Source organism: Lepisosteus oculatus, chromosome 14 (assembly GCF_040954835.1).
Source record: "Lepisosteus oculatus isolate fLepOcu1 chromosome 14, fLepOcu1.hap2, whole genome shotgun sequence".
NCBI lineage: Eukaryota > Metazoa > Chordata > Actinopteri > Semionotiformes > Lepisosteidae > Lepisosteus > Lepisosteus oculatus.
This window is the reverse complement of record NC_090709.1, coordinates 59,312,594-59,327,809: the sequence shown is the minus strand read 5'-3', so window position 1 is coordinate 59,327,809 and position 15,216 is coordinate 59,312,594. Positions and strand designations below refer to the sequence as shown.

The window sequence follows — 15,216 nt, the reverse complement described above, 5'->3', positions numbered from 1 at the left end:
AGCTCTCTAGCAAAAGAGGAAGTCAGACTACAGAAATGGAGTAAATCTCCTCTTCAGAATGTGGAAATATATTCCTGAGAGAAGTCCTTTCTCGAAGTTCAACACTCTCTGCAAGTCACCCATTCCCACCTTGCGCAGTGTAGTGGTTATCGCATTCTCTTAACACACCAAAGGGTTTCAGTTTCAAAGCGGGCGAAAACAAGTGATCACTTTTTGCACATTTGTCACTGCTGAGGTTGCTTTATGGGTCTATTTTCTATACTGTGCTGATCAATTGGAAATCAAATGGCAAAAAAGACCCGTTCCCACACCTAAGGTCAAATATTAGGAATCAAAACTGCTCGAGTGTATGGAAGCACACAGCTTTATTAAGATTTCCAAGTGCAAGATCTTTTTATTCCTAAAAGACCCTTTTTATGTTGTATGAGAAATATTAATATTAATACAGAATCTTTTTTCACCAAATAAATGGGCTTCCTGACTTCAGAAAGCCTTCTAGACAAATACTAAAAGAGCAAAAATTCCATTTGGTAAATGAAATGAAAACACATACCCTACCAAACCTTGAGTACAGGCCATTCAGGGTGATAATACAAAACCATTTATAATTCAACAAATAAAACCTGTCAACTGCTAATCACCACTTATCATAAAAAAAATAAGTAGCAATACACAGTATGGGACTCTTGGGTGCAAGTTAAATCCATGCAAGAAGGGGGTGTAGTGTTATATTTCCAAATCAGATATGCAAATGAGAGATCTGGCCCAGCCAATCTCAAAGCTCCCTTGGTCTGGAATGGAGCTGCTCCCCTCTTCTAGTTATTCACACTGGAGTTAGGTTACATATTAGCACATTTCATCTAACAGTTGCTGCAGAAACAAAAACATAAACAACTGACCTGGACTGTGACCACACCTATTAGAATGTAGTTCAACAGATAACTTGTAAACCTTGTCATAAGATTTTTTTGTTCTACAAAATATACTTTATTCCACAAAAAAAAAAAACATCTCAAAAGGAACATCTCACACATATTAACACTCCATGTAATAAAAAACAACGGCGGAACGGAGATTGATTGTCCGTTATCAATCTTTGCAAGTGGGGGCGGATTTGCGCAATTAAGAGAGTCCCTCCAAACCTACCACTCGCTATCGTCCTTTAATCCCTGTATATCCCAAAGTCCTTTCCAGCGCTCCCTCGCCGTGGGGAAACCCCATTTGGCGACGTGGTGCTTCGTCCTCCTCCTGAGGTCCGCCAGGATCCTCTCCTCCAGCTCCCTCGCCCCCCACTTTATGTTGTGCCGGATGAGAGTGTTCCTCGCCTTCCACAGTCCTTGTTTTGTGAGGGACAGCAGCAGCCCCCGCAGGTCCTGTGTCCCCTTGTCCAGTCCAGTGGGTGCCAGCCCCCAGCAGAATGTACTGGTAACTGAGCACCGCATCCGTTCCCAGGAGTTGCATAATGTTGTCCATTCTGCCCCACAACGCCTTGGCGAAGGGGCAGCTCCAGAACACGTGCTCCTGAGTCTCCTCGACGAATCACTTGTCCCGGGGGCAATGCGGGTTCCTGGTAAGCGAGTGTCTGTAGAGGACCTCTCTGGTAGCCAGTCACTTGTGTACAGCCATCCAGTTGAGGTCCTTCAGTTGGTTGTCCAGTTCTTTCGGCTGCGTTCTTTCCCAGACTTGTCTGGGAACTCTTAGCCTTTTGTGGCGACCAGATGCCCCCTCACCTCTTTGTACAGAGCTCTGTGGTTGCTGCAGGGCTCTGGCTGTCTCGTGGCCTCGTACCTCCTGCTCCACTTGACAGCATGGGTGTAGAACTCCGGTCGCATCTCTGCCTTGGGCCCAGTGTTTGACCACTGGACCAAGTGCCTCATGGGGACGGAGAGCCACAGCCTGACAAAGTACTGGTACTTGTGGCTGATGGGCTCCCGCAGCGCCCAACAGAGGTTGCAGTAGAAGATGCAGTCGAGTTTCAGGGGGAAATGTGGGACATCTGGACCCCCTTCCTCGACCAGCTGACACATCCGGTTTCTCGTGATGTACTCGTACTTGCCGCCCAAGACGAAGCCGAAGATCATCCCTTGCAGCGCTCGTCTGAGTCTAGCCGGCAGTGGGTACACAACTTCCAGCTCGCATAGTCTTTACGGAACAGTGCCTTGAAGTCGTCTTCCTCCAGTATCTCCCGGTTCAGTTTCCAGTACCCACGACCGAATGCCGGCAGGTTGGTGTTAGCCACCACCGTCAAGCGCTCATGGTCGGAATACCACTCCGGGGACACCGTCGCTGATTCCAGGGAGCAGGTCGTGTGCAGAAAGATGTAGTCCAGGCGGCTGCACACTCCCCGGGAGTTTTTCCATGTCGTTCCGGTGTCGTTAGGGAGGCACCGTCTGAAACCGTCTACCGGGGAGAACTGCTTGAGTAGCGACTCCAGCTCTGCCGAACTAGCGTCGCTCCCCTTCTCCCGGTCGTTGTCCGGGAGACCTGTCGGTTGGTGGTGCAGCAGCTGGTCAGGTCAGCAAACACTTCCTTCCGGATAGAGGGTTCCGTCGGAGCATAGACGTTAATTGCTCTCAACTTCTGCCCCCTCCAGTCGATGTCTGCGACCAGGATCCGGCCCTGCACCACCGAGAAGGAGGAAACCAGCGTCATCTCTGGGTTTCCGAGGAGGATTCCCACTCCGGAAGAGTGGACCCCTCCTACGCTCCAGCATGATTCTCCCTTCGTCCATTCCCTGCTGAATGTCAGCTTGTCGCTTTCATCCTTCAGGTGGACCTCCTGTAAGAAACAAACTGAGAAAGACTTTGAAGCCAGATCATGAAAGACTCCCCGTCTTTTCACCGGGTCTCTTAGCCCTCTCACGTTAGTTGTTAGAAAGATAAGTTTCATAGTCATGATTAAACAAGTGAAAGTTGAACCTCCTCTCTTTGTGCTTACAGTGGAAAACTTGGGAGTCTACATCTGGGCACTGTTTAGCCTAGATGTAACTCCTCTCGTTCGGGTCCTGGGGGGAATATGCTGGGCTCCCTCCAGGTCTCGCTGGGGACTGAAAGGTAAACATGCTGGACAGGTCCAGCCCTACCATCAGTCCCGGCTCCAGGGCGGCTTCAAAGTAATCCTAGTCTTCCTCGAAGATACTCTCCGCCACCGCTTCGGGAAGGCTCTTTTCTTCCCTTTCTCCAGGAGTTTCGGGAACCTCCAGTTGCTCCTTGGCCTCGGGGGAGGGGGGGCTCCATTTCCTGGGCTGTCTCTTCCTGTTGTTCCTGGGCCTCGGGGGAGGGGGTTCCGACTTCCTGTGTTGCCTCTTCCTGTTGTCCCTGGGACTCAGGGGAGGGGGTTACCTCTTCCTGGGCTGCCTCCTCCTGTTGTCCGTGGGACTCAGGGGAGGGGGGTTCCGTTTGCTGGGTTGTTACTTGTCGTCTTTGGGCCTCGGGGGGGAGGGTTATCATTTCCTAGGGTGCCTCCTCTGGTTGTTCCTGGGCCTCGAGGGAAGAAAGTTCCATTTCCTCCAGGACGAGGAAACGGTTCTCCCTTACCATTACCATTTTTTTCTGTCCTTCCAAAGGTGGATCCGCCCTGCCTCTCTTCTCCCACTTTCGCTTTCCCTTCTTGCTGGGAGTTATCCAGGGCCCTTCCTCCGGTCAGCCATTTTGTCCGTCATCCTGGCGGCCATCTTGTGGCACTGGTGCGGCTGGGGGTGTGGCCTCAGCAGTTTCGGTTCTCTGCGGGGGAGGTGGGGGTTCTTTGTACTCACTTCTCTCCCTTTGTCTTGAGACCGGTTTCTGCCGGCCGGCTTCCACCACCTGCGCAAAGGAAGGTTTGCTTACCTTGCATTGGCGAAGGAGGTGTCCCTCGGCGCCGCATCCGTCGCACTTTTTGGCTGCCCGGCAGGTTTTTGCCAGGTGCCCCTCTTCATTGCAGTTGTGACATCTGACGATGTCACACGTGTTTGCCTTGTGGCCGGACTGTCTGCACTTCTTGCAGAAATCCGGCATCCTGGGGTAATAAAGATATCCCCTGTCGGATCCGATGTTGAAACCTTCTCATAAGATATGAAGGACAAGTACTAAAAGAACAATAAATCCTGTAAAGAAAGTTTACTGAAACTGACATATCCTGCCTAACACAAGATTTCAGGCCAGTTGAATGTAAGAGCATTTCAAATTGAACACAAAACGTGTAAAATGGCTTTCAAACTAACCTGCTCATAAAGAAGATGTAGAAGAATGTGGTTGTAACGTTTAGTGCATATAAGAAAGAGACCACATGGTTTTGTTTCAAATGTTGTATGCAAATATGATATCTGGCTAACCAATCAGAAAGTACTTTGCTTATCCAGCATCCTATCAAACAACATTTGCAGAACTACACACAGTAGTTCATTTAACAGTTTCAGAAATATACATGAACAAATGCAACTGTTTGTTAGGTTTTACATCTTGAAATTAAAGGCACAAGAAAATTCTGTGCAGGTGCCGAGGAAAGAGCTTCACTAAAAGTCAGCTGACAACAGCAGTGTTCTTGAAACTATCATACAAGATCTTTTTATTAATAAAAATCCCAATTAAATCATTTGAAAATTATTGTTAAATGCATCTATTTTTTTACCAGAAAACAGACTTTCTGACTTCAGAAAGCCTTCTAGACAAATACTAAAAGAGCAAAAATTCCATTTGGTAAATGAAATGAAAACACATACCCTACCAAACCTTAAGTATAGGCCATTCAGGGTGATAAAACAAAACCATTTATAATTCAACAAATAAAAGCTGTCAACTGGTAATCACAGCTACTCATAAAAAAACTGAAGTGGCAATACACAGTAGGTGAGTCTTGAGTGCAAGTTAAATCCATGCAAGAAGGGGGTTTAGTGTTACATTTCCAAATCAGATATGCAAATGAGAGATCTGGCCCAGCCAATCTCAAAGCTCCCTTGGTCTGGAATGGAGCTGCTCCCCTCTTCTAGTTATTCACACGGGTGTTAGGTTACATATTAGCACACTTCATCTAATTCAGTTGTTTCAGAAAAAAAAGTAAACAAATAAACTGGATTTATTTGTTGGAGCTTCACCAATCTGTTTTTCCACCAAATAAATTGGCTTTCTGACTTCAGAAAAACCTTCCATTTATTTTTTAAGAACTATTTTAATTTCACAAACAAATACAAAGAATCACAAAATAGGAAACTTTAATAAATATACCCAAAACAATATATATGAAACCATCTATTTAGGTTATAGTGCTCTAATAATGGACAGGGCCAGGCTACCTGCTCCCTTGACTGGAACCTCAATGGCTTTGAACACCCCCATGTTCCTCAACCTCCTGTTTTTATTCCGTCAGCACCTCTGAACTCAGTTCCATGAAGGACTATAGAATACTGGCTTAGCCAGGTGCGAATGTCCTCCATCTTTGCAAACTCTGAGAACAAAACAACATGCACAGTTGAATATGGATCTTCCCATGGGCCTGAACTATCACTCTTTTTGACTCAAAAAACTCCACACATTGTTCAAAGCGAGGGGAGGTAGCAGTAACAACTTCAAACGTTTTCTCCACATTCTACAGATCTCTAGAAATAGAGGAGGTCAGGCTGCAAAAGTGGGGGAATGGAAAAAATCTTCTCTCCAGAATGTGGAAAAACTTTCCTGGATTGAGTCCTTTTCTCTGCAAGTCACTCCTCCCTGCCTCGTGCAGTGTAGTGATTGTCACATTCTCTTAACACACCGAAGGGTTTCAGTTCGAAAGCAGGAGGAAACAAGCTATCTCTTTTATCAAAATTTTAGCTCTCCCTACAGTGCTTAACGGGGCTCTTTTCTACACTGAGGTGCTTATTTGGAAAACATAAGGGAAGAGAAAAGTTTCCCTTATTGGGAGTTTAACCCAGGCCACCTGGGTGAAAACCCAGAATCCTAACCACTAGACTATACAGGAGCACACAGCCTCACAAACAATGTGTAATTTCTGTCTTTATAGCGCACTTGTTACAGAGCTAGCTGGCACTCAGAGTACTGCAAGATCTATTTACTGAGAATTAGTTGAAGTATAACGTCAGGACTATAACCCCAGCTTTCAGGGGGACTGCAACCTTAACACAGAGCCTTAGACCACTCAGAAAAGGTTTGTTGGCTTTTATAAGTAATTACATGTGTGAAATCTATGTCTTTCAGGCCTGTGAGACTACATCACAGAAGTGCAAACTTGGATGATGGGCTTAGTAGATAGGGCAACAATTGCGACACGCGCCAAGCCTCTTATGTCCACTGCACATGCAGACTTTGAAAGGGGTCTCAGATTTTATGGGTACTCAATTCTATACAACACTGGCAAGACGGAGTAAAGGAGCAGACCCTTTAAGAGACAAAAACAACACATTGTTACAGCCAATGTTAATTAAAAGGGCAGCACAGCGTTGGAACTACTGTCGCGGATGTTATAAGGCCATGCCGTGGAATGGCCAGGAGAGCAAAATAGGCCCTATGTGTGGTGGCAAAACAGGTGTTAGCCCGTTTAGGAGGTCAGATGATGTCGGGTAGAAACTTAAGCCCTCAGGCCGCGGAGGAGATGGCCTGGTGCTAGGCAGGTCTGAAGACATATGAACCCTCAATACTGAATGAGGAGGAAAGGGTGACCCGGAAATATATAGCCCCAGACAAAGACAAACCAGAAGGACAAGCAAAGCACAGGGAAACTAGGACAGGACAGAGTGGGAGCGCCCTCTAGCTGTAGAGGGTTTGACAACTATTAGTTTTGAGTGATTGAAATCCATTTTCAATGGTGTTTTTCCTGCTCATAACATTACCAGTGAGAAAGAGGATTGTGAAACCCCCATTGCTTAAACAGCGAGTGCGTTGGTGGTAATAGTAAGAAGTTTCCATAAAATGAAGCATTATATTTTTGTAATACGTTTAGTGCCTATAAAAACTATTCACCCCCCTTGGCCTTTTCACATTTTATTGTGTTACAGTATGGAACCATGATGTATTTAACTGAGAATTGTTGCCACTCATCAACACAAAGTGCTCTATAATATCAAAGTGAAAAAATTCCAGACATTTTACTAAGTCATCAAAATAAAAAACACTAACCCTATCACTCAATACCCAGTTTATAAGGTGAAAAATTATGCTTGAAGCACAGCAAAGTTCTAAAACCAGCATTTGAAAAGCACCCAGAAACATAAAATGTCCATTATTCAAAAGTAAAATCTTTAGCTTTGAAAGATTGTTATCCATGTTTTCTTTTTTTCTTTTTTTACATAACATGCTTTCGAGAAATAAACTGCCTATTACAATGAAGGCAGCATTAGCAAATGTTCATCTAGCTTTGTTAAATAAAATCAGGACGTTTACCTATCTCAAATTGATCACTCTTTGCAGGCACACTACGGAAACCCGCGGATGTGAGCTGGGAGAATTGACTCTTACAAAGAGTGTTGACCTAAGAGAAAAGGAGTCCTCCTCCCAGTAATACATTTCCACATGTTGAAGAGTCGATTTTCCCCATTGCTTTCCCATATTTTTCGGTGTGGTTATTGATCACTGCCAGTTATCTGCCAAGTCACAGTGAAACTGTTACAGTGAAAAGATTAATAATATTTATTTTATTGGAATACATGTGTAATGTCTCATTCTTACAAGCAATTTTTAAGGAAACACTAGTGTAAATTATAGTGTAAATAGACAGGAGCTATTATAATGTTAAATACTAGTTGTGATAGGTGAAGCTGCATCCAAGTGCTTGGTATGAATAGGTAATCTACGGAGTCTTTGACTTATCTACTCAGATGAGGAGCTAGATCAGTCCTTTTTTTCTCAATTTGAGTCACCATCAAGATGTAACATGGTCAAAGATGAACAGGAAACTTAATTAATGAGAACACCTGTATCACCCAAAATTGAATTCATAACCCTGAGATTAAGAATTCCATGCTCTACTGACTGAGCCAATCAGGCACTGGTTAAAGTGCCAATCTAGTCCCTGCTGACGTCAATTTGAAAAGGTATACTTGCTGGCTTTTAATCCTGTTTGGACCGGAGTCTAGTGAAGCACATTGTGTTCTTCATTGATTACTTAAAGCAGAGCAAATGTCAGTGTAGCGGCGATGCTTATTAATAAGAAAGAATTAAGTGTTCTGAGCTTTCCCAAATGGTCCCATCTCTGTTCATCTCTGTGGTGCAGCCACAGAGAAACTATTCATGCAGGCTGATTTAAGGTTTCCTTTGATAAGGGACAGCTCCCAAAGGGGGATGCACTTAGCTAAGCCTGGCTATCATGATCAATGGTCATCCATTGGCGCCTATGTGTCTAGGGAGTGCCAGATGGACATCTGAACTGCATTCATAAGTGTCAGGAGTAAGTGACTCTTATCTCACCTTGATCAACCAATCAGGGACTGGTAGGGCCGAGTAACCCACGTGGGACTCTGATGCCCATGGAACTTTCAGCCAATCAATGAGCTGAAGTTCATCCAGGTAAAAACAGGCAACACAGAGGGCCTGAGAAGATTCAGTGGAGAATTCTGTGGACTTTTCTAAAGGGAATTCAAAGGAGAATTCCAGGGCAGGACGGCCCAGGATCAGAAGGCTCCCAAGGGCAGGACATTCTCGCAGAGCGCCTCCTGACCATCCTGAGACTCAGCCCGGACAACCACGGAACGGCCAGTGTGTCCGAATGCCAGAACTTTCCTTTGTTCTAAGAGTCTAGAGCGGAGGTTGCCAGAGAGTAACCAGAGGATCCACCCGAGGTTAGCACCAGCAGCAGGCCTCGTGAACAGGTCAGAACTGTGGACAGCTGAATCACTATTCAGAACTAGCTCTTCATCAGGAATGAACCGGTCCTCTTCCTGACTTGCTGGGACCCACGGTCATCTTTTCTCCTGTGCACAAACTTTGCTAGTTAAAGCCAACACTAACTAGCTGGTCAGTGAGCATCAGCAGCGCACCGTCGCAAGCCGCACAGCACAGCCTGGCACCGAGCCAGAGAGCGTGGATTGGACAACAACAGCCTGAAACTGTTTCTTTGTGCCCGCAGGAGATCTGAATCCCCAGAGTTTGGATGAGTATTCAACTTCACTGCATTACTGCTCGAGAATTCAATTGTTATCCCAACCAGTTGATATCAATTTAATTCCTAAGAGTTATGTACTTGTTTTGAGTATCTAATGTAGAAGTTGTAACCAAGTTCACTTTATGAAACGGTCTAAATTAATGATATACTGAACGTATGTCCTCTTGATATATGTAACACTTCGTAACTGACTGAATATATATCTTTTGTATTCTGATAACCCTCTCGATAAGATCTGTTAGGTTTATATGCATATTCTATGTATTAATAAATGTATCCTCGTGTATTAGTACCTGTGTGTGTGCGTTGTTTGAGTTATATCGCATGGTTGGATTTTAAAGCCATCAAAAGAATCAATTTTGTGATTTACTGCTACAATTAATAATTGTCCCAGTAAATGCCCAAACCCTACAGAACTGGTGCCTTCAGAGAGCACACTACAGGGGTCAGAACAGGACTGAGCAGTTTGTGTTATTTTGATTTCTACTCTTTTGGACTTTCAAAATGCATTTTGCGGTTCAGTCTTTATCCTGACCTGAAGGAATCCAACAACTGAATTTCAAATTCTCTAAGACTGAAGGAATTCAGTCACAATTCTGTGATACCATAGCGCGTTTTTTTTTTTTACTCCCTGGCGGAAATGGGCTTCCATAGGTTCTCAGTCCTGCGAAGCAAAAGCAATCTCTGAAAAATCAGACAAATTATTATCAGATCATGTCAAAAGCTGATCAGTATTTCTTTACTGGGAAGCAAAGAAATGCTTGTATTACACATTTTAATATGACATGCAATTACACATGAAAAATAGTAAAATTATTTTCATTGCGGTACATGTTGATGGAACAGCCCCCACGATAAAGGAAAGTGTGGACGGACGTGTCGCATGTTCCGTACTCTGTCTGACAGCGAGTTTAACACACTGTCCTCGGAAAATAGAAACTAATTGAACAATAAATTCATCTGAGCCAAATCTACACATGTGGGTGATTTAATTCTGTCTAAATTGCATGGAACTCCTCCGCTGAGGTCAGATACACACGGGAAAGTGTTCAGGAGGCTTCACGGAGTCCCGCCTCAGACTGGAAGCAGGTTCTAATTAGACGCTGAGAACAATCCGTGTCTCTGTGTGTAATTGATTGTGTTGATTGAGCGGTAGTGTGACCAGGTGTGTGGTAGCAGGTCCTGTCAGTATAAAAACCTAGTCACCGCATTCACACTTTATGCTCTCTTGCTTCAACACAGTTTGGTGGTTTACTTATTTTACTCCTGTAGCAATTTAGCGGGACGATAATTTGGCAATGCGCTCGTTTCTCTTTATGCTGTGCCTGTGCGCAGGGGCCGGGCTCCCCGCACTGATCTCCGCCGGGCCGGCTGGCTGGGACTCTCGGGAATTAGCGCTCCAGGCTGACCTCCCGGCTCCTGAAGACGTAGCCCAGTCGGAGGACTTGAGCCTGGCAGATGCGTCCTCCGAAGACCTGTCTGCAAGCGAAAACGACTCGCAGTCCTTGGCTCCCGACTTTCGCCGCCTTCCCGTGTTCAGAGACGCGTACTCGCCCTACTTCGACAAGGAGATGATGAAGCCCGAAGCCGGAAGCCGGCCCTTACCCGCCTACATCAAGAGCGTCCTGTTTCCTCCCAAGCGAGGGTGGCAGCCGGCTCGCCCGGCCATCGGGGGCACCCGAGGAGTGGCCGTGTGGTGCGACTCCAGCAGGATGTACGTGAGTGTCAGTCGGCTCCTGTTCGGCTTCAGCTGTCGGCCATCGGAGGTGACCTTGGGCAACTGCAGCGTCAGCCGAACCACACGCAGTTACTTCAACTTCATCTACGGGCTTCACGAGTGCGGTACCGAGCGATCGGTAAGCAGGTCTTCATCTACATGCAGTGTATCGATGTGAGCTGTAGGGCTTGTGTCGGGGTTGCCTTTCCTGGGAATATCCCTTCCTCTGTGACCCTGCAGGTTGTCCAGGGCCGCCTGGTGTACTCCAACACTCTCCGCTATGCCCCGCCCTCCTCCAGTGCACCTGTGCATTGCTTCATTCCCTTCTCTGTGCCGGTCAAGTGCTCCTACTACAGGTAGGCAGGGCTTTGCTGCTGCTGAGAAGCTGCTGGGGAAAGTGTCCAGAAGCCCCTCATCCCCTCTGTCCTGCAGGTTCCACTACTCCTACAAGGTTGGCTATGTCCCCACGTGGGCCAGGAGAAGGACCTTCTTCAAGGACCTGAAGAACAAGCACAGCTTTGTGCTGCTCACCACCAACTGTTAGCTCCTTGAGTGAGTGGCTCCTCCTGCCTGCAGGGGGTGCTGTGTGCATGTGTAATGCTGCCTCTCTCTCCAGCCCACCGGGTCCGCCTCTCTCCCAAGGATGAGTACTTCCTGGGTCAGCCCATGTACTTCCAGGCCACTGCCTACTTTGCCACAGCGGAGCAGAGGCTGTACATCCACTCGTGTTACGTAACGGAGAAACCAGACCAGCACTCACAGCCCCGTTTCCCCGTGATTGACAACTTGGGGTACGGCCCCTTCTGGGAGGGGAGGTGGGCAGGAGCCCCGAGAGCCTGCAGGGGTTCATCCTTGTCCTTGTCCCCAGGTGCATGGTGGACAGCAAGGCAGATGGCTGCCTGTCCAGGTTTGTCCCCTCCAAGCAGAAGGATGTGCTCCGCTTCACGATTGATGCCTTCCTCTTCCAGAAGAAGCTGTCCAGGAAGGTACTGCTCTCAAAGGCTGCTCAGCCTTCCTGCTCTACTGATCCATTGTCTGCTTTTCCATCCATGATCTCGATGTGAACCAGACTGTGGCAGCTGTAGTGCCTAGAGCTGCCAGCTTGCCTTCACTGATGGCAGAAGGTCTTTCTCTGTCCCTCTATTGGCCTTGATCCCTTAATGCTGTGACCTTCCCTCTTGCAGCATGAAGTGACTGAGCTGTACATGCACTGTGTCATGGCTGTGGCTCCTGCTAAAGCAACACCAGGGACCAAGTCCTGCACCTACAACAGGGAGGCGGAGAGGTACTTCTGCAAGGAGCCTGCTGAGGGTGCTCTGGGACATGCCAGGTGGGGGCCTCACCTGTCCTCCTCTCCTCCAGGTGGGAGGAGCTGTATGGTGACCATGAGGTCTGTGCCTGCTGTGAGTCCAGGTGTGCTGGCACCGGGAATGAAGGTGGGCCTGGTTCTCTATCCCTTGTGGATGCATCTCTGCCCAAGAGACAACCATGCTTGGACAACTGAGGAATGATCCTGTGCTGGACAAAGGGACTGTTTAGATGAGCAGACTGTGGGTCTCTGGGTATAGCAGATCCCTCACTCCTGGGTGTTGCTTGTCCACAGGTACCAGGAGCCTGGTGACCAGCAGTCGGGTGGCTGTGGCACCAGTAGAAGCTCCTCTGGATGTGGGGGCTGACTGGACTGAGGATGAGGAGGGAGACCCTCAGAGCTCCAGTGAAGATGCTGAGAGCACCAGTGAAGATGTGGAGGGAGCGGAGGACTTTGGAGATGTTGGCCAGTGGACAGGTAGGGTCTGGCAGGAGGAGCTCCTGTAGGGGTGGTGTCTTGCAGTTCAGCTGGATTGTTCTCCTTCTTTCTCCCCAGGTGCCTGAATGAAGGCTCCAGCCTGGCCCTTGTGACTCTCCTGCCTCCACTTGCCTTGTAATGGCAACATTTCAATAAAGCTGTGAAAGACCTTTCTGCCTGCCCTTGTTTCTTTATGGTTTATACAGATGCAGCCATTCAAAATGGGTGAGGTATTTCGCGACATACCCCGGTGGGCGTGTCGCGGTGTCACGCGGTATCACGTGGTGTCACGTATCATTTGACGCTCTGCCGGAAACTATCCGGCGTCGCCTTGTAAAACCGCCAGGGGGAGCTTAACCTCTCATGTACAGCATTTGAGCCTTTAATTTTGAACTGTGTATTACAGCATGTTAATCATCAGTCATTAAGTTATGGTATATTTTATGAAAGCAAGATTGCTCAGTTGGACAAAAGTACACAACCTACCTTTATCAGAAATATTTATGCATCAAAGCCTTTACTGAAGATATTACTAATAGTATTAATAATGGATTCGTCACAGCCAGCACTCCGGGAGTTCATCAGCGGTTTTACAGTATATATCGCCTTTAAAGGTGGCTTCTCAAAACGCTTTACGGGATAAAAACAACCAGAACAGCAGCAACAACAATATTGTATTTCGTTGCACTTTGAAAACCAAGTAATAACTTAACTATACAGTACGTGCAAACGTTTTGTATGTTGCTGTCGTGAATGCCTGCGTACCCATAAGTATCTTATTTGCCTTGAGTCTGTCTACAGTATATCTGTCCCACTACCCCCTTCTCTCCCTCAATTCAATTCAAGGTGTTTTATTTGCATGACAGATGGGTACAAGCAGTGTTGGGTATGTATATTGTAACGCTTACTGCCGACAGGCACTGTGTAAGACCCGGCGTACCAGAGCAGCGCACCGAGGAAGCGTTTGCATTTATAACTTAGTTTTTAAAATTAGTCAAGCAATATGAACTCCCGGAGTGCTGGCTGTGACGAATTAAACCGGTCTCACAGGTATTCAAAGTAGGAAGTACAGTGTTAAGTGGTAGCTGGGCTACTCCCTCAATAGAACCGCTTTAAGGAAAAGCATTTTCAGAGAGCAATCATGCTGTGTTTATGTAGAAAAAGCGATTAGGTTTATGAGCAATCTAATTACCTATTCGCTTAAAACGCTATATAAAATAAAGTTTATTTAGAGATGAATGATCAGTGTCGCAGTTTAAATAATGGGAGTCAGGAAACTAACACAGCGCCACCGGATTTAATAACGCAATAAAAACGCTATAAAATAATGTGACTAGCCTGATTATGATTAAAAAACACAATTAAACACGCGTTTGCGATTTAAATCAGAACACGATTTAAATCAATATAAATGTTTATATTGTAACGCATACTGTCCAGCCTCCATTTCTCTATAAAAATGTACTCTGTTGCACACACACACACACACTAGAAGCAGGAACCGTTGTCAGAAGGGAAGATATGTTCAAAATATCGCAAATATCGATCATGTTGCAATATTTTGAAATATAAAAGTCAATTGATTGTCCATAATATCGCTTACCTATTTTTTAAAAGAAATGTTTGTTAAAAGTAAAGTCCAGCACCAGCAGGATTCAAACACACAACCTGCTAGTTGGTAGTTACGCACCTAGACCAGTAGGCTACAAGACAACTCGCATAAACAGGCAGGCGAAACAGCCCTACACAGCCCTGTCGCAGTACACGGATATAATCATACCGTTATTAAATTCTTTAGATACGCGATTCCATATTATATTCCCTTTTAATCAAATTCTAAAAGTATCCTTGTTGACTCCGGTATCACGTTAGTTAAAGACTTCGAAGCTTACAATGTTTAGGGAGAAATGGAATACTGGTGTGTATTTTTTTCTTTAAAGTACCAAGACCAGCTATATACTGTTTGTTTATGTTCCAAAATTAATATCGTTTATGGCCTTCACAGGCGTTACAGTATGCTCCTATTCTTTTTATGCTCAGCTACTAAGATTTCCTTTCAGTGGTAAAATTCAATATCTACAACGGGCACAGTAAAGACGTTTACAGTAAGTCTTTCTACGACAGACCAACGGACCACGAGTGCCCCTGTCGGTCAACCAATCACGCACCGCGGTACCCCGTGTCATCTTACCTGCGGTACGTGTCTGTACCGCTCACTTTGAATGACTGCATCTGTAGGTTTGAATGGGGTGGAGGAATTCAAGGGAAGTGAGACCCATTAATCAATGGAAGTATTTGTGGGGGTTCCCCTTTCAAGAATGCTTCCCATATTGCTGCCAATGAGGACTGAAAATGGCTGGAGTACTAAAGTGTTGTACTGGGGGAAGATGGCCGCACTATTCCTTGGGCAGGGCATTGTGAATTTTTTTTACTGGGGGAGAGACAGAAGTGTTCTATATACTGGAAATCCTCCTGTTTCCGAGAGGGGTAGTGCTTCTGGAGTGTGAGTTGCTACTGTAGTGCCCAGTAAGAGTGAGATCTGGTGTCCTATTCTAGGCTGCACAAACTGACTAAAAGAAACACAAGGAAGGAATTGTCAACAGGGGCTTGGTGTAAAGTAGGCTTTCCCTTCCTTAGCAGAGGA

General features: G+C 46.1%; 1 protein-coding gene and 2 non-coding genes across 3 annotated transcripts; 1 reads left to right on the top strand and 2 right to left on the bottom strand.

Annotated features, from left to right (window-relative positions):
* Positions 1–468: 468 nt before the first annotated feature.
* Positions 469–526, bottom strand: LOC138243753 (U7 small nuclear RNA). The gene has a single exon (XR_011192371.1). It is a non-coding gene; the product is annotated as a U7 small nuclear RNA (small nuclear RNA).
* A 4,088-nt stretch (positions 527–4,614) lies between these two features.
* Positions 4,615–4,672, bottom strand: LOC138243851 (U7 small nuclear RNA). Its single transcript, XR_011192469.1, has one exon. It is a non-coding gene; the product is annotated as a U7 small nuclear RNA (small nuclear RNA).
* A 5,695-nt stretch (positions 4,673–10,367) lies between these two features.
* On the top strand, positions 10,368–12,601 carry LOC138242686 (zona pellucida sperm-binding protein 3-like). The gene is made up of 8 exons (XM_069198242.1): positions 10,368–10,925; positions 11,027–11,142; positions 11,219–11,325; positions 11,403–11,577; positions 11,655–11,772; positions 11,971–12,071; positions 12,149–12,222; positions 12,390–12,601. The coding sequence occupies exons 1-8, from the start codon at positions 10,368–10,370 to the stop codon at positions 12,599–12,601; spliced, it is 1,461 nt and encodes a 486-aa protein (XP_069054343.1).
* Positions 12,602–15,216: the final 2,615 nt, after the last annotated feature.

What these genes read in the sequence shown, in the direction of transcription:
- LOC138242686 (XM_069198242.1), top strand. Translation starts at nt 10,368, where the DNA reads ATGCGCTCGTTTCTCTTTATGCTGTGCCTGTGCGCAGGGGCCGGGCTC. An exon ending in CCCGTGATTGACAACTTGGG is followed by an intron (nt 11,578 to 11,654) that starts GTACGGCCCCTT and finishes CCTTGTCCCCAG; the next exon opens with GTGCATGGTGGACAGCAAGG. An exon ending in TGCTGGCACCGGGAATGAAG is followed by an intron (nt 12,223 to 12,389) that starts GTGGGCCTGGTT and finishes GCTTGTCCACAG; the next exon opens with GTACCAGGAGCCTGGTGACC.